This window comes from Poecilia reticulata, linkage group LG6, assembly GCF_000633615.1.
Source record: "Poecilia reticulata strain Guanapo linkage group LG6, Guppy_female_1.0+MT, whole genome shotgun sequence".
In the NCBI taxonomy this organism is placed as follows: domain Eukaryota; kingdom Metazoa; phylum Chordata; class Actinopteri; order Cyprinodontiformes; family Poeciliidae; genus Poecilia; species Poecilia reticulata.
The window spans coordinates 20,201,725-20,224,174 of NC_024336.1; the positions used below are offsets into that span (position 1 = coordinate 20,201,725).

At 40.5% G+C, this 22,450-nt stretch overlaps 2 protein-coding genes across 4 annotated transcripts in view; one reads left to right on the plus strand and one right to left on the minus strand.

The window, feature by feature from the left end:
- The window catches only part of bmal1a (basic helix-loop-helix ARNT like 1a), a 28,526-nt gene extending 22,679 nt beyond the window's left edge, over positions 1-5,847 (plus strand). For both annotated transcript variants that reach the window (XM_017305343.1, XM_008411734.2), the window contains exons 18-20: positions 1,148-1,241; positions 1,922-2,015; positions 2,110-5,847. In XM_017305343.1, the coding sequence (XP_017160832.1) occupies positions 1,148-1,241; positions 1,922-2,015; positions 2,110-2,267 (346 nt within the window). In that variant the 3' untranslated portion in view covers positions 2,268-5,847. The remainder of the gene's footprint in view (positions 1-1,147; positions 1,242-1,921; positions 2,016-2,109) is intronic.
- A 1,669-nt stretch (positions 5,848-7,516) lies between these two features.
- Positions 7,517-22,310, minus strand: LOC103466261 (BTB/POZ domain-containing protein 10-like). 2 transcript variants are annotated; one of them, XM_008411733.2, is made up of 8 exons: positions 22,129-22,310; positions 16,180-16,451; positions 15,776-16,091; positions 15,373-15,475; positions 12,970-13,090; positions 11,074-11,271; positions 10,185-10,295; positions 7,517-8,590 (listed from the first exon to the last, which is right to left on the minus strand). In XM_008411733.2, the coding sequence occupies exons 2-8, from the start codon at positions 16,382-16,384 to the stop codon at positions 8,127-8,129; spliced, it is 1,518 nt and encodes a 505-aa protein (XP_008409955.1). In that variant the 5' UTR covers positions 16,385-16,451; positions 22,129-22,310; the 3' UTR covers positions 7,517-8,126. The 2 variants fall into 2 exon arrangements, with proteins under 2 accessions (XP_008409955.1, XP_008409954.1); XM_008411732.2 differs by lacking the exon at positions 22,129-22,310 and adding an exon at positions 19,589-19,872.
- Between the last annotated feature and the right edge of the window lie 140 nt (positions 22,311-22,450).

The following is a 22,450-nucleotide window of genomic DNA, read 5'->3' on the forward strand; positions in this document are numbered from 1 at the left end:
TCATAAAACCGCACGCGAGGTCATCTCGATGGCTCTTTGAAGAAATGTAGTAAAGGAAAGTTACTAAACATCTGATTTCCATGAGTGGTTAATAACTGAATTGACGTCCGAGTTGTAATTAAAATACGTACGGTAAGATGGAGACTGTTGATTTTTTCCATGAATATCTGATGGAAGAGAGCGCGGCATTGTGAAATTCAATTAAACTGCCAAGTTTTTACWACGCATTCATAAAATGTTTCCATTTGCCGTAGATCTTTCAAACGGGAAAGGTCTTTTCTGTAATTAACCTTTATTACAATCAGCGCCTAATGCAAACTGTATGACAGTTTAAAAACTTGGAGGAACTGTGGGGATATTTTTCTAAGGCAGATGTCTGCATTAGCGTCTGACTCACACTTAGCTGGAAAGCTGATTAATCTAACTGAACAAAGACGGTTTTCTACTAAAAGCTACTACGGAAAGTTTGCTGGCTGTGACTTCTGGGGGGAACAACGGCTGATTTCTTTTTTTAATCCCTTTAAGACTCTGTAACTATCTGAAATGCATTTTGTTTTTTCAACACGTCGCTAGCTTGCTGGGCCAATTGGCAAAGTGCCRTTTTGGCAGGATATCTAAAACTCATCTTCCATCCATCCAGTCAGTCAGTCTGACTCCGTTGCTGGGATGTAAATGAAAGCAGTCAAAGCATCTCGACAGGTCAGTGATGGGACTTCCTCATACTGACCAGTCAGCGTGACCCTGACGGACGGTGTATGTCTTCCCTTCCTGCTGAATTATTAAATAGAAATGGCTTTTGCCACCAGATGCTGTTTTCCCATTACATGAAAAATGTAATCGCATACATTCTTACAAGTCTTTCTGGGTATATTCATCTTGCAAAACTCAGCTTTACAAGCTGTGCAAACACAAATAAAATGTGATTTTATTTATTTATTTTTTTTTATTGGTTTTCCCTCTGCAATATGTGTCTAATACAACGGGCAGCCGTTTGCGTGGCTTTCGATCTCAKKYCGTCTGYATMGKTSARKCKTWKTKKSSRTTTTTACAAAATTAAAATGAACAAAGCTGGGATTCTTTTTGTTCTTTTCAGGCCTCGGCATGTGCTTTATTTCAGGAGTACTGAAAGTGTCTGTTTGTCTCTCAGGATTCGAGGTTCATCTCCTTCCAGCTGTGGTTCCAGCCCTCTGAATATAACCAGCACCCCTCCACCCGACACCTGCTCACCGGGGGGCAAGAAGGTAACAGAAAATGACGCATGTTACGGCAGAGATTTAATTTAACCCCGCAAGAGCCGGACAATGAAAAACATGGAAAAAAAAAAAAGTTCAACCTTGTTGATTGTTTTATAGGGTTACTTACTATAGGTATGTTTTCAGTTTATTTTTTTTACTTTATTGCCAACACAAAAAAACTGGCAATTTATATACAAACATTTTAATCCTGAGACTTTGGTTTCACATCATTGTTCATACAGAGAATCCCAGTTTTTCTATATATAATCCCAGCGTATAGCAAGGCAGGATTTTTTTTATTTTTTATAACGTTTTCTGCAAATGTAATTGTATTTGTATAGMACATTTTTAGTCCTGTAAAGATCACGCCACCAAAATTTGAAGACTGTTTACTGCTTTTAGAATAATCAGGTGTAGTAATTCACAGTGATCTCGACTCAGATTTTTAGGTTCTGAATGCTTGTCACCATGTGGGGGGAGTTTATATGCACGTTTCCTGTCCGATAGCATTCCAAGTCTACACAGCAGGGCACCGTGCCTAAATTTGAGTAACATTAGTTCTTTTTTTATATATATATATATATATATATATTGTGATGTTGTAATCCGCATACGAGTTTAGGAACCTTTCTGAAGAGCGTCTTGTCTTACTTTCACATTAAACCTATGAGTTTTGGTTTCTCCAGATTCAGAACGGTGGGACTCCTGATCTGCCGAGCACAGGCATAATCCCTGGACCTGATTCTGTGGGCTACCCTTACTCCAACCAGTCCATCATGAGTGAGTCGCGACACTGATACTTGCAYTTTAGGCGRCTGCTGTGTTTTCTGTGCCTGAACGTAATTTTTCCTCATTAACTCGCTCGTCTCTTTAGGTGATAATTCCCACCTGAGCATAGATATTATGGACGAGCCYGGCTCCAGCAGCCCCAGCAACGACGAGGCGGCCATGGCGGTCATCATGTCCCTGCTGGAGGCGGACGCCGGCCTCGGCGGCCCCGTCGACTTCAGCGACCTACCTTGGCCTTTGTGAGGAATCCGGATCTGGAGCCACTGATGGAGAGAGTTCGGTCATTCAAATTTTTTTTTGTCTTTATTTTTGTCCCCCCCCCCCATCTTCTACTGGATCTCCAGTTTTCTGCCGTCTGTACACAACTACACCGAAAAGGAAAAAAAAAAGAAAAGAAAGAGAGTGGCGTCTTAAAAAGAGTATTTTGAGTCTGTAAATACTGAAGATTTTTATTCCCAGAAGAGATGTTGTCCAGTTCAGGCTGGACACTCGTTTAGACTTTCACTCCTGCTCTTTTGATTCATCATTCCTCGTAGGTGGGCCTGACAAACCGTTGAGGGGGCGGGGGTTCAAAGCTCCCGCAKCGTTTTTCYGGTGTCGGTTGCCTGCAGAGCGGGCGCGGCGAGAGGCAGAAGTCGTCCAGATCATGGAAGCATACGTTACAGAACTGTGGTGCTAACATGTGGATGCTCCTTCTTCGACTGACCTCTGTCCAACAGTGGCTCTGGGACCCCCACCACCGCCAACAAACACAGGTCAATGACCAACCCCACTCCCCCCTCCCAGAGAAATGACCCACCCAGGACTCCAAAGACTGCAGTTTGTTGTGGGATCAAGTGTTGTTCAGTGGGGAGCGCTTGTTTTCTGCTCCACGCTGCGGTCGTTTATGTCCAGGTTTCCCCGTAACTGTGCACAAATGAAGCGCCACCCCCCCATCTAAAGACGGCTGTTCCAGCCAGCTGGAAGCAAACTTAAATCGGTTTSAAAGTTTACTTTGAATAAGCAAGGTGCATTCTAGTTTCGGGCATCGGTTTTTTTTTTATGAAGCCGCTTTGCTGATGTTTCCTGAACTAATCTGTACGTGAAAAAGGGTTTCTTCCCAACTATTCTGCAAAAAACAGAACATTTAACCCAACACAGCCTGCAGTGCTTCACGTGAAACGTAATGAAACGGTGATTAAAAAGCATAAATTCATATCCTAGAATGTCTTAACAGGTCCCAGAAACACTATGGAAGCCAGACCTTTGATGCTTTTTCAACATTTAAAAAGCTCTGCTAAAATCACAAGGTTGTCATTTCTCCCTCCGTCGTCATCCGCCGGCCTCAAAGATTTGGTTGTAGCTCAGCTGCAATAGTTTCATTCCAGGTGAAGCGATTATATGTTGATTTGGACTCATTTTTGTCGGTGTGGCGTGGAGGAATGACATCCTCCTTCATAAACCTGAAGGGGATTTGAAGGAGATCAGAATGCCACTGCGCTGCTTTCCAAACTGCTGCAGCAAAGAAACAGACCTTAATCCAATAACAAGCTTCATAGAGTCAGGTTTTTTTTCTTTTATATATATCTATATTTGTATTTCATCTCTTTTTAAGAGTAATAGACAATGGGTCACAGGGTTTGCACTCACACATCCTCCATCTGCTCCAAAGGAAGCACTTCAGGCTGCATGTGAGGAGATTCTGTTCTGTTCAACGGATTTTGGCTCAAATTTCATTCACAACCTTCCTGATAAAACAACTTTAGTTTGTGAACTTGAAAGAAAAAAAGCAGTCCAGTGTCTTAAATTCGATCAACTTGACTCCTTAAAAAGTGAGCAGATGTCGCGTCGGCTGCACTCTGCTGTCAATCAAACTACCTGCTGAATGAGACGGATCCGATCCGCCTTCGTTAGAGACTAAAGCCTCTGAGTAAAGTTTCGCTCTAGTGTCCGGTTCTCTGCTCCATCATGACCGCCACCTTCACCATGACCTCATCGCCTCGCCAGATCACACGCAGCCACCGAGACGGGTTTGTTTTACTCAGAAAAGGTTTGAGCATCTTGACGCCTGCCTGTGTGGGGAAAAAATCCCAAAAGTGGATTCTGCAACTAAATGTGGCTTATTTCTGAAAAACGTTGAACTTAGATTATTAAAAGCTTTTTTTTAGTATTCTGGCAGTATTATTAAAAGTAGATTTAATTTTTTCCCCCTTATTTCTAATGGGATTATTTAAACTAAGAAATGCTAAATACTAAAGATGGAAACCTGCTTTTTAATTTAAAAGAAGACTTTAAAACATGCACAGCACTGGACAGTAAATACTGTTCAGTTTTAAATAGTGGAGATTTTGGGGKTTTTTTTTGCCTCGTCGTTTGGCAATTTTGTTCCATCTTTAGCTGGAAATTTAGGAGCGACGTGTTTATCTGTACGTCAAAGTCAAATTACACAGTTGCTTTGACTTCTGACAACTTAAAGTTGTTTTTTTTATATATATATATATATGAAAGTTATACTATGCTGTCAGAAAACTGTGCCTTGCCGACATATTCACACCCCTGGACTTTAGTCACATTTTGTCCGGTTCCAAGTACTTTTTTCAAATAAAAATCCGATGATGAGGGGTAAGTTGATCTCAGACGGATCAATACTTTTTTTGCCCGCAGATTCTTAATGGAAAGGATTCAGTTGTAGCTCTGGCTCCATCGTCAATCCTCCTAAAGGTTCTCCTTCAGTGTTTCAATATTTATTCTTATATGGCTTTCTTCAACAATAAAAGCAGGTTTAATGTGACAAAATAGAAAAAGGGTATAAAATGATGGCTCCAGTATCACTCAGTGTAAAGACACTTGGTTATCCTGCTTAGATCAGCAGTTTTTTCCCAAACGGTTTTTGGAAGCAAAATAAATGCAACCGCGCTTTAGTTGAGCTTTTTTTTTTTTTTTACAATACTTTACAATTACGAGCTTTTATTTTTGTTTGTTTTGTTTTTTTGCTCATTTGTCTACATTATTCACGAAAGCACTTAACTGTAAATAAAAATCTACGGATACCGATGGTTTAAGAACATGGTTAAATAACAGAGATACAAATTGGAGAAGGGACAAATTTCTCCAGATCATTGAAATGTAATTACAGGAAATTAAAACTGCTGCTTTTTTTTTTTTTTCTAGCTCATGTTACTCTGTAGCTTCAAAAATATTTGTTTTACCAAATGTAATGAAAGCCGTTGAGGCGACCAAACCACAGCGTTTGATCCAAACTCTGGAGCGATTCTTGCAGTGCACGGCACTTATTTTTACGGTCAAATTGAGACATTCCTCTTGAAATGCTTTTACCTTCTAAGACCAGCAGTAACCCTTGAAATTATTTAACTCAAGATTATCCAGATTTAATCTCCTGCCAACATTGTTTTATGGTTAAAAGCAAATATGACATCCAGGCTTATAAAATCTGATGCAGATGAATCGCAAGTGTTATTTTTTTACCATGCAGGTGGAACGTTTTGATGCCCAACTCTGAAACCTTTGCAGTTCTTTAAGTTTTTATTATTATTATTATTATTATTATGCCCTTTCCCTCCCTCCAATCAGAGAGCAGCTGGCGAGGCGGCCTCCGTTTCTGTCCCACTCGGTTTCTGATTCAGTGTTTGTACTCTGCACACTACAAGAAAGTGTTTCCCTTTGTTTATATTACTCTCCCCACCTGACAATAATGTATCAAATCTTTAAATATTATCATGTTAAGAGTATACTTTATGCAAATATATATGAGTATGAAGAGTGTGTTGTATGTATCAGCAGTGAAATATTTTTAAAATAAAAAAAATTATTTGTTTCTGTCATAGCCGGGTTGTCTTGAGCTCTTGCACTCTGCGTGGTTTCTACCTTGACGGCCTCGGTCAGCCAATCAGAGCGGGCCGGTTGTATTTTTAAATGATGTTGCCACCCAGCGGCAGGAAGATCCGCCTCAGCGAGGAGCTGAGCGGAGCTCAGTGGAGGACGTCGAAGGGTAAAAACAAAGTAATGAAGAGTCTTCTTCTTCCGTGCCTCGTTTCAATGCCCCAGAAAGTTATTTAAAGCCTGAGTGAGCACTTTGAACTCGTGCGTTAAATAATTAAGGTTTCAGTGGGAGCTGTTTATGCATATTTAATTGGCAGATTTACATTTCCTCAGCAGGTTGTTCCCAGTTTCCCCGCATTGCTTTTATCTTCTGCCAAATCAAACTCCGACTTGAAATTGTTTCAGCGTTTATATTCGACGGCAAGACGAGAATACAGAGACCGTCGGTTTTGAATTTCAGGTCAGATTTTGGGCGGGGAGGGGGGTTTGGACATCAGGATCAGGTGCTGTTTTAAAGTGGGGTAATGTTGGCTGCTTATCCTGACATTACACTTGTAATTTGAAACTGCTTGGACAAAATTTTCTTTTTTTTTTTTACCAAGACCACAAATTAAGCTGCAGACATTGTTGGAAAAGTTATGGATAAAAGGAAGAAAATGGAGAAATGTTTGTATTTCCCATCTTGGTCATCCTTTGTCCAACGGTTTATACATCCATCCATATATTCATTAATCTGTTCATCTCTCCGTCACTCAATCCACATGTCCACCATTCTGTCTATTCTGGACATAATAGACAGAATGGTCCACCTATTCATCATCCATACAACTAATCATCCTTTTGTCAATCTTTTAATCCATCATCCCCCCCAGTTCATTTATTCATCCATTTGTCCATCTAACCGTCACTGAATCCACATCCATCCATCAGTGTGTCCATCCTATTGGTCTTACCATCATCTGTCCATTTTATTCACATCCAATCTTTTCATCTGTCCATCATCCATCTGTCATCTATTTCAATATCCACCCAGTCATCTGTCCTTTTATTCTTCAGGCTTTTGCAGGATCCGTATCTAGAAGTGTGTGACACACTCATGCTGGCTGAAATAAATGTGTGTAAAACAGGTATTCATATTTTAAAAGTTCCATCTTTTCCTACGATGGCATTTCTAGATTTCCTGCCCCACAACTATTAAGTTTAAACAACTTAATACAACCATTAAGTTTATACAACTATTAAGTTGTGAAACAACACACTGGATTCTAATGTGTTGTAAAAGGCTATTGTTTTTCTATATGTTTAGTTTTTGGCACCTGGACTAACTTGGGTAACTTGTTTCGCATCTTTTGCTGTAAACACCTTTAGAGAATGGTTTCAGGAACAAAGAATGCGAATAAATGTCCATCCTCTTTTTGCGGATCTCTAAAAGAAACCAAATCAATGTCCAGATAGTGTAGGAAGCATGTTTTGCCGATGAGTCAAAAGATATGACCTCTTTAAAGTTTAAAATTTATAATTGGTACTTATGTTCTGAAACCTACTCTTGCACTTTAATCTATAAACTTTCAGTTCCGATTGCTTTTAGTCCTTAAAAAGAAAATAATGTAATTACCTTCTAGAGTCTTCTGTTTCCACTCTGATGTCAAAAACAATTTAAATAAACATTTCCAGAAGTTTGTGAATCCGGTTTATTTAGAAAATGTACAACATCTTTTCTGACATCTTGTGTGCCCACAGCAGTGACAATAAATCTGTGCCGAGTTTAAAAATAACAAACCGTAAACAGGAGTGAAACCTCGTCGCAGTAAAACAGGTTTTCTTTTTAAAAAAGGCCTTTAAATATTTAGGGGAGACAGAATCTTCACATCTAATATTAAATCAGCTATGATGAGGCACTGAAAACAAATGAACCAATCGGGTGCAGTGACGGCCGCTCAGAGGTCCCGATAAAACGATCCTCTCGTCTCTTCGCGTCGACACGCTCCTTTGGTCGGATAAACAGCAGAAACCGAGCGGGTTCGGCTGCTGATGTGCTCCAGAGTTCGGCTTGATTTGGGTGATGTGTCGCAGCAGAAGGCAAAGTGGCGGTTTGCCTCTCGGGAGAAAGAAGAGGAATGGGAGTCTGTGTTCACATTAAGAGGTGCTTTTATTTTGGAAAACTTGCACTGTGCGCCCGCCGGCAGTCGAGATAACCTGGTTCCAGTCGAACCTTCAGCGCTGGCTGCAGCTGTGTGACGAAAGCACTTGTAGTGAACGTGGCTCTGTGGGAGCGGGGCGGCGTCACGCTGAGGGGGACGGATTGTCGGGGTCCGGGTCATAGCGGTACGTCGGCTGACAGTGGCCGCCGCTGCTGCTGCTGTTGTGTGGCTGCTGGTTGGTGCGCTGCTGGCTCTGGTGTTCCTGTTGGTGCGGGCCCTCGAACAGCTGGGCTCCTGGGTGGTTCTCCGGCGCCTGTCCAATCGCCGGCTGGTGAGGCTCGTTGGAAAGAGGGGGCAGAGTGTCCAGCTCGTCCACCTGCGGGCCCGGAGGCTGCATGACCACCAGCTGGTCCTGAGGGATGTCGGCTGCGGCCGCCGCCAGGTTGGTGGTGGACTTTGACTTGACGCACTGGAAGTCCACGTGGCGACTCTTCCCTTCCTCCTTCTCCCAGGACATGCGGATGAATGGACGCTGCACGTAGTTGTAGATGACCTCGGGGCGACCCCCGGGACGTCGCTTCACCTTCTCTTTATACGTCGGGTATCCTGGTGAGGAACGAAGCGAAGTTAAAGCAACTGCAGCAGCGGTTCAGCATGTTAGGAAAAATGCAGTCATGTTGAAAACTTCTGTACACAAGTCGAACTTGCTGGATTTTCCTCCACTTGGTCCTGCCCCAAGTTGGCATCCACGTTCCATCCCAACTAACGTTTAGCTATTATATTGATATTAATCTAGAGTAGCGGTTCTCAACGTGGGTGGTACCGCCCCCCAGGGGGCGTTCAGAGGACGACAGGGGGCGCTGGCGGACATTCTTACAAAAGGGGGGCGCTGGGATGCCTTTGGGGGGCGTTTGGTCGAAGGTAAACTTTACACCTCAAATGCACAACAATGCCAGTTTAGACTTTGAGCAACTTGGTAAAACTGTATTGTGTAACATTAAAACATGCTTGGCTGCAACTGTATCGATGGCAGCTCTTCTTCTTCTATTCAGTGTTTGTTAGCTTCTGTTAGCTTCTTGGCGCAGCTCCTTTCTCCTGCTACTGGTAGCTAAAATCACAATACCCTCGCTGTGTATCCCTCTGAAAAATGAACCCATTTAAATAAAGAAATCCCTCCATGGGTGATACCACAATAGAGAGCGTTCATTTTATTTGTTGAACCAGATTTGTTCTTTGTAATCTATGTCCAGTAAAATTATTAATCTATAAATCAGTAGACAGGTCTATATAAAGATATAATCCATGTTTCTGTCTCATATTTGTATGGCATTAAAAGGACCTGGAACTTTTGTTTTTCCACTGAAAGCTCTGGTTTGCACAATAAATGCCATGTGGGTGAAATTTTATGGATGATACTCTGATGTCCCATTCTCCTGAAGGCAGCACAGAGCTGCACCACCAGAAACTGACAGAAGCACTGAAGAGAAGAAGAGTTATGATTAATATAGTTACAGTTCTATCCATGTTTAAATGTTGCAGAGCTCAGTCGTTTGCAAATAGTTCAAAGTTTAAACTAGCATGTTGAACATCTTTTATCTGGTCATTTTGTGTAAGATTTAACAACTAGAAAATGGCACAAAATAAGAATATTTGTTCCACTCTGTCTGCTGTTAGGCCTACCGATTTTAACTTGAATGTTCATTGTATTTTTCGTAGACCCCTGTGAAAATAATTTCTATTCCCATGACTTTTTTGTTCTCTGGGAAATTATTTTTGATGATAAATACAGAAACAAGTATAAAAATCAAAACATCTACAATAGTGATAGCAATATTAATGATATAATAATAGTCAGTGCAAAGTAGCCTGCAAATTCTTTGGTGGGGGGCGGTAAGGGACCTGGATAAGGGCTAGGGGGGCGCTGGGCCAAAAAAGGTTGAGAAACACTGATCTAGAGGAAAAATAGCGGTGATCCGTTTGGTCATCCGAGGTTTAAGTACTAATAAACAATCTAGACATTGAAGAACAAGTTCAGCTGCAGATTAAACAATATCAAAAGTCTCCAGTAAATAGTTTATTTCTACATTCAGTGTCACATGATGATGGTTTTGGTTGAGTCAGCAGCGAAGGAGTTTGAAAAAGTTCCATAAATTCACTAACAGAGATTTCAGAACAATGTTTTCCCATAAAAGTAAATTACCTTCGATTCCCAGGCGGATCTTTTTCAGTCCTCGGTCCTTCAGCACAGATTTGGCCACGTCTCTGTTCTCGATGTATTTGAAGAAACGATAGAGTTTGGTGCTGTAGATAACTGTAGAGAGAATGGACGGCATTATTAAATCAGCAGGATTTAACGCTCATCACTTTAAAGTACACAGCTAAAATTTCAAATGTGCTACTTGACGTGTCTGACTGCATAGATTAAAAATAGAAACAGCAATGGCAGCTCTTTATTTGTTGGGGAGTAATCTCAGCAGCAGGTAAATCTCTGCTGGTAGGACGAGCCTTTAGCCGTACTGCTCAATGCTGGGGCTGAAATACAGACATCAGATTTGGTTTTAGTACGTGTGGGAAAATTATCTGTGGCAGTCTGACCTTAAAATTCCTTAGTTCCATGACTTGGAAACCAGGTTACACAAGCTAATGCAAACACCCGGCTAAATTTACAGGCAATACATCCAAAGATTAAATTTTCCTTTAGTAAACATAAAATCTGCATCAATCTTTTCTTCAAACCAAACACAGACAGACGGTGATTGCTCCGTTCCCACAAGCAGAAAAGGAAGACAATCATTGGATTATGACTGGTACCCGTTTGCTGACACTCTGCTTAATTTTTGTTATTGTTCTTTATGGTCATTGTGTTTTTACACAATCCATTTTATTTTCAAGAAAGCATTTTGTAATACCCTCCTGTTTAGTATCGATTCATATCTGTCAGGTTTTTTTGACAGCAGAAAGCTCTCGTGTCACAGTAACCTGCTCAGACTGAGGTTTTCTCCTCCTCATCATGTCGTCTGTAATTAGAGTGCGACTTCGAGCAGGTCCTTCTCACAGCCGGTAGTAACAATATGGAGGCTACATCTTACTCTGAGAGTACTCCTCTCCCATCTGCGGTGGGTACTCCTCATCCCAGTCCACCACGTCGTCGTCGGTCAGCACCACCACGTGGCACTCTCTCTCCCCGCTCTGGGCGCTGGCGACCATCAGCGGCAGCACCATCTCCTCCAGGTAACACTCGAACTGACGCCGCGCTCCGTCGTTGGACAGCTCGTGCATCAGGGCGCCTGAGGGACCAATGCCACCTTTATTAGATTATCCTTTAACGAGCAGCTAAAATACACTAAACAGGATCGCATTACATCAAACTGTGTGAACGTAATATGACTGCATCTCTTAATGGTTTTTTTGTTATATATATTTGGATGAGAAAAAGTTTTTTTTAAATTTTTTAATTTGCGTGTTTTCTGTACATTCCTGTTTATTTAAAAGTACTGCTTGGATGTTTTCCTGTAGTCATTCAAGTCTTCTGTGAAGACTTTAGCAGAAGCATTGATGGAAACTAAACACTTTGGACTTTGAAGCAAAAGTAACTGATGCAACGTTTAAGAAATAATTWAAAAAAAAAACATAAGATGATTGATTATCAGCAATAAGGATGAAAATTTGGTTACATCAAAATATTTCTTTTATGATTGATAAACAGATTTAAAAAAAAAAAAATGAGACAATCGCTCTGAAAAAAGGGGAACAGCAAGTCAATCAAACATTATTAATCATTCCATTGCAGATCTTGCACGTCCTTATTTTGTCTGCTTATAAATGATCGATGTTCCAAAAACAATTAGGCTTTATGGACAAGACAATTTATGTAGTTGGAAAAAAAACAAATATACTAAAAGCAGTTTGACAAAGAAAATAATCTACTGACCATAAAATAGCAGTAGTTTAAAGAATATGTTAGTTAATGAACAGACAGGATATGACTAACCTAATTGTTTATAAAGCACTTCCTAATGTTTCATGAGTTCAATTTAAACACCAGCTGTGATTTAAAGTTCACTGTAAAAACAAACAAAAAACTCCACTGTTAGAGGATCTGCTAACTACTGGAACCTTCTGGAAGGATTGCAGTTTTGACCCAAATAAAATCTGCTTGAATGTGACTGTGTTCATTTCAACATTCAGAACATCCTGTCTTTTTTTTTTTTTGTACTTCTACATTTCCTTGCAAGCATTGAATATCTTTACAAAAACAGAAGTTTTCTGAAAATCTCAGTGTGAATATTCAGATCAGAAATTGATGTCAACAACAGAGTCTGATCACACTGCAAAACTAAAACAAATTTTAAAAAATATTCTCTATTGGGGATGGATTGCTTGTTTTTTGTTTTGTTTTGTTTTGTTTTTGGCCCACATAAGCAGTAAATCTCACAGCTAATCATGGCCTACTTAGAGGCGCAAACAGCAGCAGAGCGCTGAAGCTGCTCCTCCCACGTACTCGCACACAAACAAGCGGCACCGACGAGCACGTTTTCAACCAAAATATCCCACTGACATCTCCATGTACATGTGGGATGTTGCGGCTGTAAGCAAACGTGCATGCAGGCAGACAGCGATTAAGCAAAAAGAAGATTTGTTTTTGACTTTTCATTTCCTGTTCTGCATGTTCATCTTTGATACTCTAAGATCAATCAGCTTTTTTTTGCCCAAGTTTGTCCACACGCGCGTTCACAACATCAGACGCTAAACATAGATACAGAAATATAAATCTCAAAGTAAATTCACGGTCAACCTCGTGACATCCGAGTCTGACACGGAAAATCAAACAAGTTCTATTTCAACCCAAGGATACGACAACTACGAAAAGGATCAGAGACTCACCGAAGTCTGCGCACGGACAGAGACAGAAGCTACGTTACTCTGCAGCTTTACACACACGCACAAGGAAACATCTGAGCAGGATGAGGAGTTGGTGTACTCACTGAGATCTCTGCACTTGATGGTGCTGTAGTTGAAGGAGATGCAGAGGTAGTCGCATGCCTCTCTGAGCTCAGGAATGGAAACGCCGTCGGGGCAGCGGATTATCCCCGACTTGTAGTAATCCTGCCATTTTCACCAGTGCAAGCATGCGCACGGAGAAATAAGAACACACAGTGAGGAGGACGGTCATGCGCGCACTCGAGCAGAGGAGGGAAAACAAGACGCCATTATTAACGCTGCCTCGCAGAGAGAGAGAGAGAGAGAGAGAAGAGGACACAGAGAGAGATAAGAGGGGGGATGGAGAGCGAGTGATAAAAAAAGCAACGTCACAGAGAGAGAGAGAGAGAAGAGGAGGGCTAAAGAGAGCAACAACAAAAAAAGGGGGGGATGATGAAAGCAAAAGCTGCTGATGTCACTATGCCCTTCCTGCTCCCAGTGACGGTTTCCCAGGAGTTTCTACTGATGGAAACCAGAGGAGACGCTCCGGGCAAACAGGACACAAAGCTCTGGCACAACCCACTTCCTGCTCTGCCTCACTCACTTGAATGTGCCTCATTATTTTCCTTAAAGTCTAAAGACTCACAGCTAAACCAGGTACTTGCATATATCATACAAAAAAATAAAAACAAACCTTGCCCCTCACCATCTGATGACAAATCAGAGGAAACCTTTTTAGTTTTAGCTCAACTAGGATTGCTGAATTTACTTCTGTTCGCTAAATGCCACAGCAATTACAGCAGATAAATATTATTTTTTGTTTCTTTCTCTTAAGTCTGACGACTATATATGCTGAGATGATCAGCCTTTAAACAATTTCTGAAGTTGGGACAAGGTCATAGCTGATATAGTCAATAGCAAAAATCAAATTATTAAAAGATACTCCATCCTGTCAAAGTCATCATAAACAGACTCATTCTTATTTGCCCATGCTGGACAAAAACTGCGTGATATTTTTAGCGCTCGTCTTCAGCTCCAGCTCAAACCGTACGACTGCATCACAGGGCTGAATAATTCAACTTCACCAGAATTACGTCCACACTTTGTGATTTATTGAGGTATGCTAATGTGAGAGAGATGAGTGAATCTTAAATTAAATGTGCCACCAGAAATGATTGAGGAAAAAGGTTTTTTTTATGTGGCTTTATATTTTTTTTGCCTCTTTGCGATGCATTTTTATGTTCATTTATAATGATGGACGTGAACCAATAAGGTTTCTTTGCTGCTGCAGTCGCAAGAAAAAGACACAAAAGAAGACCAGACAAAAATGACACATTTGGGACAGAATGAAGAAACAATGCTAACCATATGAAAATATTTGGTACACACCAACAAGTCCACTTCTGATTGGTTGAAAGGGACAAAATTAAGGTCTTGGAGTTACTTAGTTAAAGTCTTAACTTATATCTATTTGTGATCCTGAGGCAAACGTACTCAAAAATCCTCCAATATGGCTGAATTAAAACAATTCTACAAACAAAAGAACATGTTTACATTTCTGGGCAGCAAAAGTAAAAGATATTGCCACCTGTCATAAATACTTGATGGCTGTTGCCAAACGTGGCACAATCAGTTTTTAGGTTTACAGGACAATTCATTTTCAACGTAGGACCAGACTGGTATGGACTTTTTTTTTTTTTCCTGAAAAAGAAATTATTTTTTCTTTTTTTTTTTTTTTACTCGCATTGAACCTGCACTGTATGTTTGCTCTGGGTATCTCTGTATGATGTTAACATTTGTTTTCTGGAATTAGAAATGACCGCTTCACTTAATTCAACTGATACTTTTTGGTAAAAGAAAAAAGAAAGGTCCAATAAACCATGGTACTTCAAAAGAAGTGAACAGCTATCACAGACTGCATGTTTTCAGACATCATTTCCAAGAAAAGTACATCGTTATACAGCCAGTTCCCAGTCACATCTTCCTACAAGTCTAAAATTAGACATTTCTGTGAATAAACTATAAAAAAAATAAATAATCTGATCTCTCAATAGTTACACAAGTCCATCTGTAACAGGCTTTTAACACAAAATATCTTTTTATACCGACCATTATAAAAGAAAGACGTGATGCTGGATAGAAGGAATGAACGGATGTACGTGAATAAAACATCAGAGGCCGTCCAGCAGAATGAACTGGAACTCATTTCCCCCCCCAGGGAGAACAAGAAAATACATAAAAGTTTGGATATCTTCAGGAGAACTGGAGCAAGAAAAGGAACAAAGACTGGGGGGGGCAGGAAATAAAGGCAACTGGACAGAGAGAGAAGGAGACGAGTTAATGGGAAAGAAAACATGATAGAAGATAGGAACCCAGCAGAGGACAAGAAAGAAAGGAAAGCGAGGAAACGCAGGAGAAAAGCGGAAAGTGAGGCAGAAAAAGCAGAACATTCTGTATAAAACTCTCACCAGGATGGCGCGGAACACAGTGGAGCTGATGCCATCAGCCACCTCAAACTCTCCTTTCTCATTGGGCCGAGTGAAATTGTTGTCCCGACAGGAACCGAACATCCTGAAAGCACAGAGCTGATTCAAACAGAGTATGAGCTTCGTTCATAAAACGAACGAACGAGGGGGGGAAAAAAAAAAAAAAAAAAGAATCTAAATGACATCTCTCTCATTCATAGACTCAGAAAAAAAGACAACTAAATATTAAGATTTAAATACGATGTGCTCAAATTGACAATAGCCAAATAAAAGAAATAAACGTGTGCTTGTATTACATTTTTTAATTGAGCATCATCTATGTTTAGCAGCTCTTTTCCGACTTTACTCGTCACACAGATTATTGCACTCGTCTCACGGTCATCACCTGCCCAGCATGGTGTTAGGTTGAGCTATAAAGATAGCAGGATCCACCACAAATCTCGTATTGTCCACAATGAGAGTGACCCTCTCCCCTGGTCGCAGCCCACTTCGATGCTCTTTGCCACCAAGGTCATACACGATCATGTCGCAGGGTCCTGGGCCTAAAATTTTGCCATGGTGGTCTACCCCAGAGGGGCCTAGCGGCCGTGGTATGTGTGCCCCGATCAGAGCTCCTCCTATATGTGGATAAGAATGAGAAACCCTGGGAGGACGTGGGCTGGATGATCTGGAGGAGGAGCCTCCGTCGCCACGTTCGCGATCTGTGGGGAGGAAAAACGCATCGAGAATGATGGACAAGCTGCTTATTATTAAGTATTCTAGGATATTTCAAGGGATTTTCCTTTTTACCGTGCTGTCGTGTTGGAGAAGTAATATTCCTGATGCATGGCGTGAGCTGGCTCTCCCCTCTCTCGTGAGACGAGTCCCGCGAGCGATCGCTGGAGCGTCGTCGCTGTTCCCTGTAATGCTCTGGTCCTCCCAACCCCCGTTCCCGGGATCCACCGGCAGCCCCGCTGATCCCCCCGCCGCTGGCACCGCCCCCATACAGACTCATGGTCCTGACCTGATGGCACTGCAACCGGCGGCTGCGGTCCGACCCAGACAAACCACACTGCTGCTCACTTTTGGGGAGAAAGCGTACACAAACAGAAGATCCCTGTTAGAGCTGAAGGGCACTGAGAAAAATCTGGCGATATTAGTAAACAGTACGATGAAACTGTCAGTTTAAAATTGTTTCTAGCTCTCAGACTTATCAACAGCAGATCGTTTTTACGCTATGATTGGTCACTATCAGCACAGCTTCATGAATCACAAGTGGAGCTGGTTGTACAATGATTTATGTCTAAATACTCCGTTATTTTATTCAATGGGGCTCACTGCACATGCGGTATCCCCTCTATAGGAATTCTGAAATGTCTTGTTGTGTAAAACCATCATTCTAAAGACAAATCATTTGGAGAAAAGGAAATTAGCTAAAATGGACACAAAATCCTCACATAATAGAGGCTGAAAATGTTAATTTGCAAAACACCATCACCAAAACATGTCAATGCGAGCACAGTTACAAATTGATTTTCTGAGGACCCATTGAATGACTAAACAGTGCAGCTCCAATTTAACACAGAATGTCCAACACATGCAATTTGTGTACAATTACCATTTTCCTACAATTATTTGTAACATTTACCAGATATTAGCTTGTAATCCGTCATCTCGTAGCAACACCAAACATGTCGGTATTAGACAGCTACCTTCCAAGGAGGTGTACTCTGATGCAAAACATTTATGTAATTATCTTGTTATAATAAACTACTTTCCTGTGTTTGTGTTAATTAGCGTATCCTGTGCAGCATCTGCGCAGCACTGTAGCTGACAATTTAATCAGCAGCACAGGGCTTTTACAGCAGAAACACATTCAGGTCTCCAGTAATGAAGACGAGCTGGCCCTCATGGGAAGAGCTGCAATGAAATATGATGACTATCTGGAAAACCGGAGAGACGACAAACGGACGCACGGCGTGAGGTGCGGGGGATACAGGACCAGAACTCTCCTACTTTACATGTGAACAACTTTGTATTAAATAAACGCACCTTTGCAATTACCAAAATATCACGCGTTATGCACAGTAAAGAAAAATAGAGCTTCTCAACATGTAAGATGTTCAGTAGCTGCATGAGAAACAGAAGTTTGCTTCGACTTTAGTCATAATCAGGTATTTCTCAATCGGAATATTCTTTAAAGAATAGTTTAGTAATTCACTTCCAAAAGTGAAACAAACAAAGTGATATTTTTCAAGCATTTATTTATATTAAATTTGAACTTTATTAGGAATAAGCGCTTTGTCATTAGCGCTTATAGCTAAGGAAAAGTTTAAATTTAGGTAAAAATCTGAATACAACATGAGAACCAAACATGGGCTTTTAATCCCAGAAATGTTGTTATGGCAATGCCTGATGATCTAATCGATAGCGAGATTGTAGATTTAACAGCAGTCAGAAGAAGTCAGCTGTTTATAGAGTGCTATGCAAGCATATTAATACAAAGTTTAGTGGAAGGAAGAAATTGTGGTAGGATAATCAGTGCGCAGTGGTTGGGAACACACTGAAGGAAAATCTGAGAGAAAAAATGATCACTGAGTTCATACACTGTAGAGTACATGGATGCAGTAAATAAAATTACCAGAAATAAATGCTTTTAGGTTTTTTTTTTTGTTTGTTTTTTTTTTCATGGTAGTCCAACTAATTAAGTAGCACCTGAATGTTTCAACTGAGCCTGAAAAACTAGTTAAGTAACAGAAAAATGCTTCCTGGATATTGTGGCATTTCTAATTGCACTGGATGGCTGGGATGCTGCTGCTGCTGCTGAGAGGACCATCTGAGCACTGGCTACCAGATTGATCGAGAGGCTAATTGGTTAACTGTCTGGGTGAGCAGACGCAGACAACAGTAACAGGAAAAACTGTGATGAAGCAAGATCAGCAAGCTGATCACAAAATAAAAGCCCCACAATTCGGTGTAGACAACGCACCGCTGCTATTCAGTCCAAGACACAGAGTTTTGTTCGTTTTGCCACATTCCTTTTTAGTGCTTTAAACAAAATAAGCCACAAATACTACTTTTGGACATGTTGAAATCTACAATTAAATTAAAATTATGTCCAATGTCATGGCAGTAATTTTACTTACAATGGCAGCATTTAATCTTGGGCAAAAAAAAAAACAAACAAGATAGTGCGTTCCTTTTTTGGCTTGTCCTTGAAGACAAGGGTAAACATGAAAAAGGAAAAAAGCACAAAAACATGTAGGCACCTCAGCGTGTGCTACAATCCATGCAGGTAAAGCCTCTGAAAGGAGACCAATAATGAAAAGTGCACATTTTCTTGCATCATTTTCATCACTGACAAGGAGAAGTGATAGAATGTGATGATGTACATTCATAAAGATGACTTCTAAATTATAAATGCATATTTTAACCTAAATTGAGGCAAACCAAACATGAAGATCTTGCAGTTAGAGCCAGCAGGACGGAGGAAACAAAGGAACCGAAGAGGCAGTTTTTCCACAGAGGGCATGCGGATCTTCTCATCTTTCACACAGCATTGTGCGTCTCCAGCAGCCAAGATTTCAAACTGCCAGAATGACAAAGACATATCTTATTTCTAATTTTCTAAAGAAAAAGATGCGACAGTTTTAGTTCTCTTCATTTTTTTTTCCTTTTTCAAAAAGGTTAGGTAAGGTGCTTTAAAAAGCAATGGATTGAGGTAAAACAAGTTCATACACTTATCTAAAGACAGAATATCTTAGACAAAGATGTAAAGCGCCCAGGCAGTCTATTAAAAGCATAAGGGTGAGAGTCATGAGGGTTGAGGGTCCAATCAATTATTTAGGGGCTGCTGACACTGACACAGCAATGGGGCAAAGGCAAAGAAAGAGGCTGCTCTGTGGCAGAATGGGGTGAATTTATCAATTCCTCAACTGCAAATAACAAAAAATAATGTATTCTCGCAAAGAAATCCAAAGCAGAATTTGTTACATTATTGAATGTTAGTCCATCTTGCTGTACAACAGAGAAAGCAAGAGAGTCCCGTGGACGATGGGATTCGGGTCGCTGGCTCTCCATCGGTCGCTCCTGTAGTTATTCACAAACAAAGAGCCGTCCGCTAACAGCTGGCAACACATCCTGCAATGACAGAGCTAAAAAAAAAAAAAAAAAATTTAAATAAAAAAAACTCCGTGCTTTGAAAACAGCGTGCACGTACCGGTCGTTTTCACCGGGCCAGGAGAAGACAAAGCAGCAGGGAACAAGCTGCGGGATGACAGCGGCACAAAAGCCTTGCGCTCCTCCGAACAAAGCGGGCTTGCCAGCAGTTTCAGCATCCTCGCTCATTACTTTCCAACTTCATCCGCATCGTTTAGAGCAGACAGGTCGGACTCTAACTGGCTGGTAACAATACACCAGGTTGAACGGAAAAAAGCTTGAAATAAGGTCTGCGAGGCGAAGGAGACGCTCCGGCTGGTCAAGCAGAGTCACCGGAGGGACCCGAAACTGTGAATGGCCGCGTGCTAGACTGAATCAGAACGATGCTGCCTTCACGGACTCTTTGTAAAGTGCCGCTTCGGAGTGTTCCGTGTCTTCCTGGGGCGCTTTATTGCAGCTGTGTGTAATTATTGATTAATCAAACGAGAGATACGTGGAAGGTCAGCATAAATTGTGGGTTATGTTGTATGTGAAATTATTTAAATAATCGTAAAGAGGAAGTCGATACATTCCTATAAGAAAAGTGTCATGATAAAGAACTAAAATGCTGTACAATTTAAAAAAAACTGACTACATGTAGAACCATTTTAGCTAAATCAGTGTTCCCTATGCTTAGAGAGCTAAGGGGGCATGAGGCACTCTTGCTTGACAACACAAGTAGCGAATTAGCCACACATGGTACCATCTATTGCACTGAGCATGATACACTTTTAATGTTAAATAAAACTACACTTTGCTAGACTCAACTTTCTAGAAACTTCACACCTTTGTGTTCATTAAAAAATACACAATAGAAAAGTTCACTCTGAGTTTATAGAAGATTTTGATAAAACTTCCATTTTTAAAGGAAATGAGGAGAGAAACGATACAGAAAGAAGAAAGGATGAGAGACGGCAAAAAAAATGACACAAGGGTGCACACATTTGTCCTTGTGCACGATTGTGTAAATATGTATCCATGTGCACATGCATAATTGTGCACACAAGGACAAAATGCCAATAATTTGGTCACTTTGTAAAAGGTAATTGCAAGATATCCCACACAAAGAAATGCAACATTACTGTTAGTTAGCATAGGTAACAATGTCACAGAAAGCTTAGATATATCTGACAAATAAATTCACATGTATTATTATTAGTGCAGTTCTTGCCTGTCAGAATTTAAAAATAATGTTTTATTTCTCAAACAGAGCTGCATGCTACATAGGAGGCTAGCACAGACTTCAGCATGGACCCTCTCAGCATAGAGATTGCATGCTCTCCATATGCACTTGTGGATTCTCTCCTGATATTCTGACTTCCTCCCACAATCCAACAACATGACTTTTAGTTTAATCCAGGTTGCTCTCTGTAATGGATTGGTGACCTGTCCAGTGTGTATCCCGCCTCTTGTCAAATGACTGCTAGCCTACATGGATAAGTGAATATGGGCAACGAATGGATTGATGGATTTCTTTAACCTTCAATATCTACACAAACCAAACAGGTAAGCAATTCTAAAGTTAAAAATTATAAAGCAGTTGGTTGCTACAGCAGCCCACTACAAAAACACACTACTTATTCTAATTTCTCTTGGACAGATTGCTAAAAATGCTCACAGTAACACACTTTAACAGACACAAAATTGTTTGTTGTCTTACTTCAAAACGTGTGCTCTAAAAAGTCTAATAAATTACACAAACAACTATTTTTGGCCCAAATAAGCAGTGTTTGTACAGATTGGTAGGTTTCAAGCTTATGTTGTCCTCCACTTGCATACTTTTCTAACTTTTCCAAGTACACTAAGTAAAAAATGCTACATATGGTCAAGCGTAAGGGCTAGAAACAGGAATAGCTCAAACACAACCTTTCAAAAGTCACAAAGAATCATTTCTGACTTTTGCAAAACATCAAGAAACGAGGAGTCTGTCAAAGCTTTTACACAATCTGAAAAGGCCAGAAATAGAGGCTTTTGATTAAAATAATCATCTTAAAAAAGACAATGAATATTACCCAAAGAAATTACAACCTGAACTGAAATCAGAATTTGCCTTTTTTTGCCATCATCTCATATTTCCTTGCCAATAGATGATACAATGTGTTATCGAACTTGGACAACCTAGAATATTTTTGTATTAACCATTTCCGTTAAAACTGTGAGCTCTGACATATTTATCTGACAAAGTAACTCGCTTTTATAGCTGCTTCCAAATATGAAGCAGCACATAGGGGGAAAAAATATTAATACATTTTGATCTGTCCTTTGCCTTCTTTTATTATGTACGTGCTTTAAAGCTATTATGCCCGGATCCCTCTTATGCGCAAAGTTGTCCAATAGAAAACAATGTCAGGCGTTCTGTCGCTGGATGTAAATTTACCATGAAGGTAAATTAAAAGAAAAAATACTTCGCCTCAAATTTTGCAAAAACTTCACAGCAGATAAGAGGATTTTTGGGTTATTTTGCTAGCTTAAAATAGCGCTAAGCTTCCATTCACAACCGTTAGGCTGCTAACGTTAGCTAGCTGCTGCTATAAAGAAGAGTTAAAAACACCCTTTACTTACCTTCTGCAGTTACATTCCAGCTTGACGTATCTACTGGCTACTTAAACAGCTAAATAATCCATCAGTTCAAATGCGGAGAAGACAAAAATTCTAGGGTTTTCCTCTGAAAATCGTCGCCTATACCAACTACTATTTGCTAGTAGATTTGTTTTGGTGTGAAATTCACGTGTAAGATCTCGCGAGAAATTCGTTTAGACTGCGTAAGGCACTCCTTTTCAGTTGCTTGGCTCTTGCTTGTTCTTTTTGTGTGTGCCTCTGATACAATTAATAAAATTAAATTAACATACAAACAAAGCACGATTTTTTTCTGTATTTATTTTAC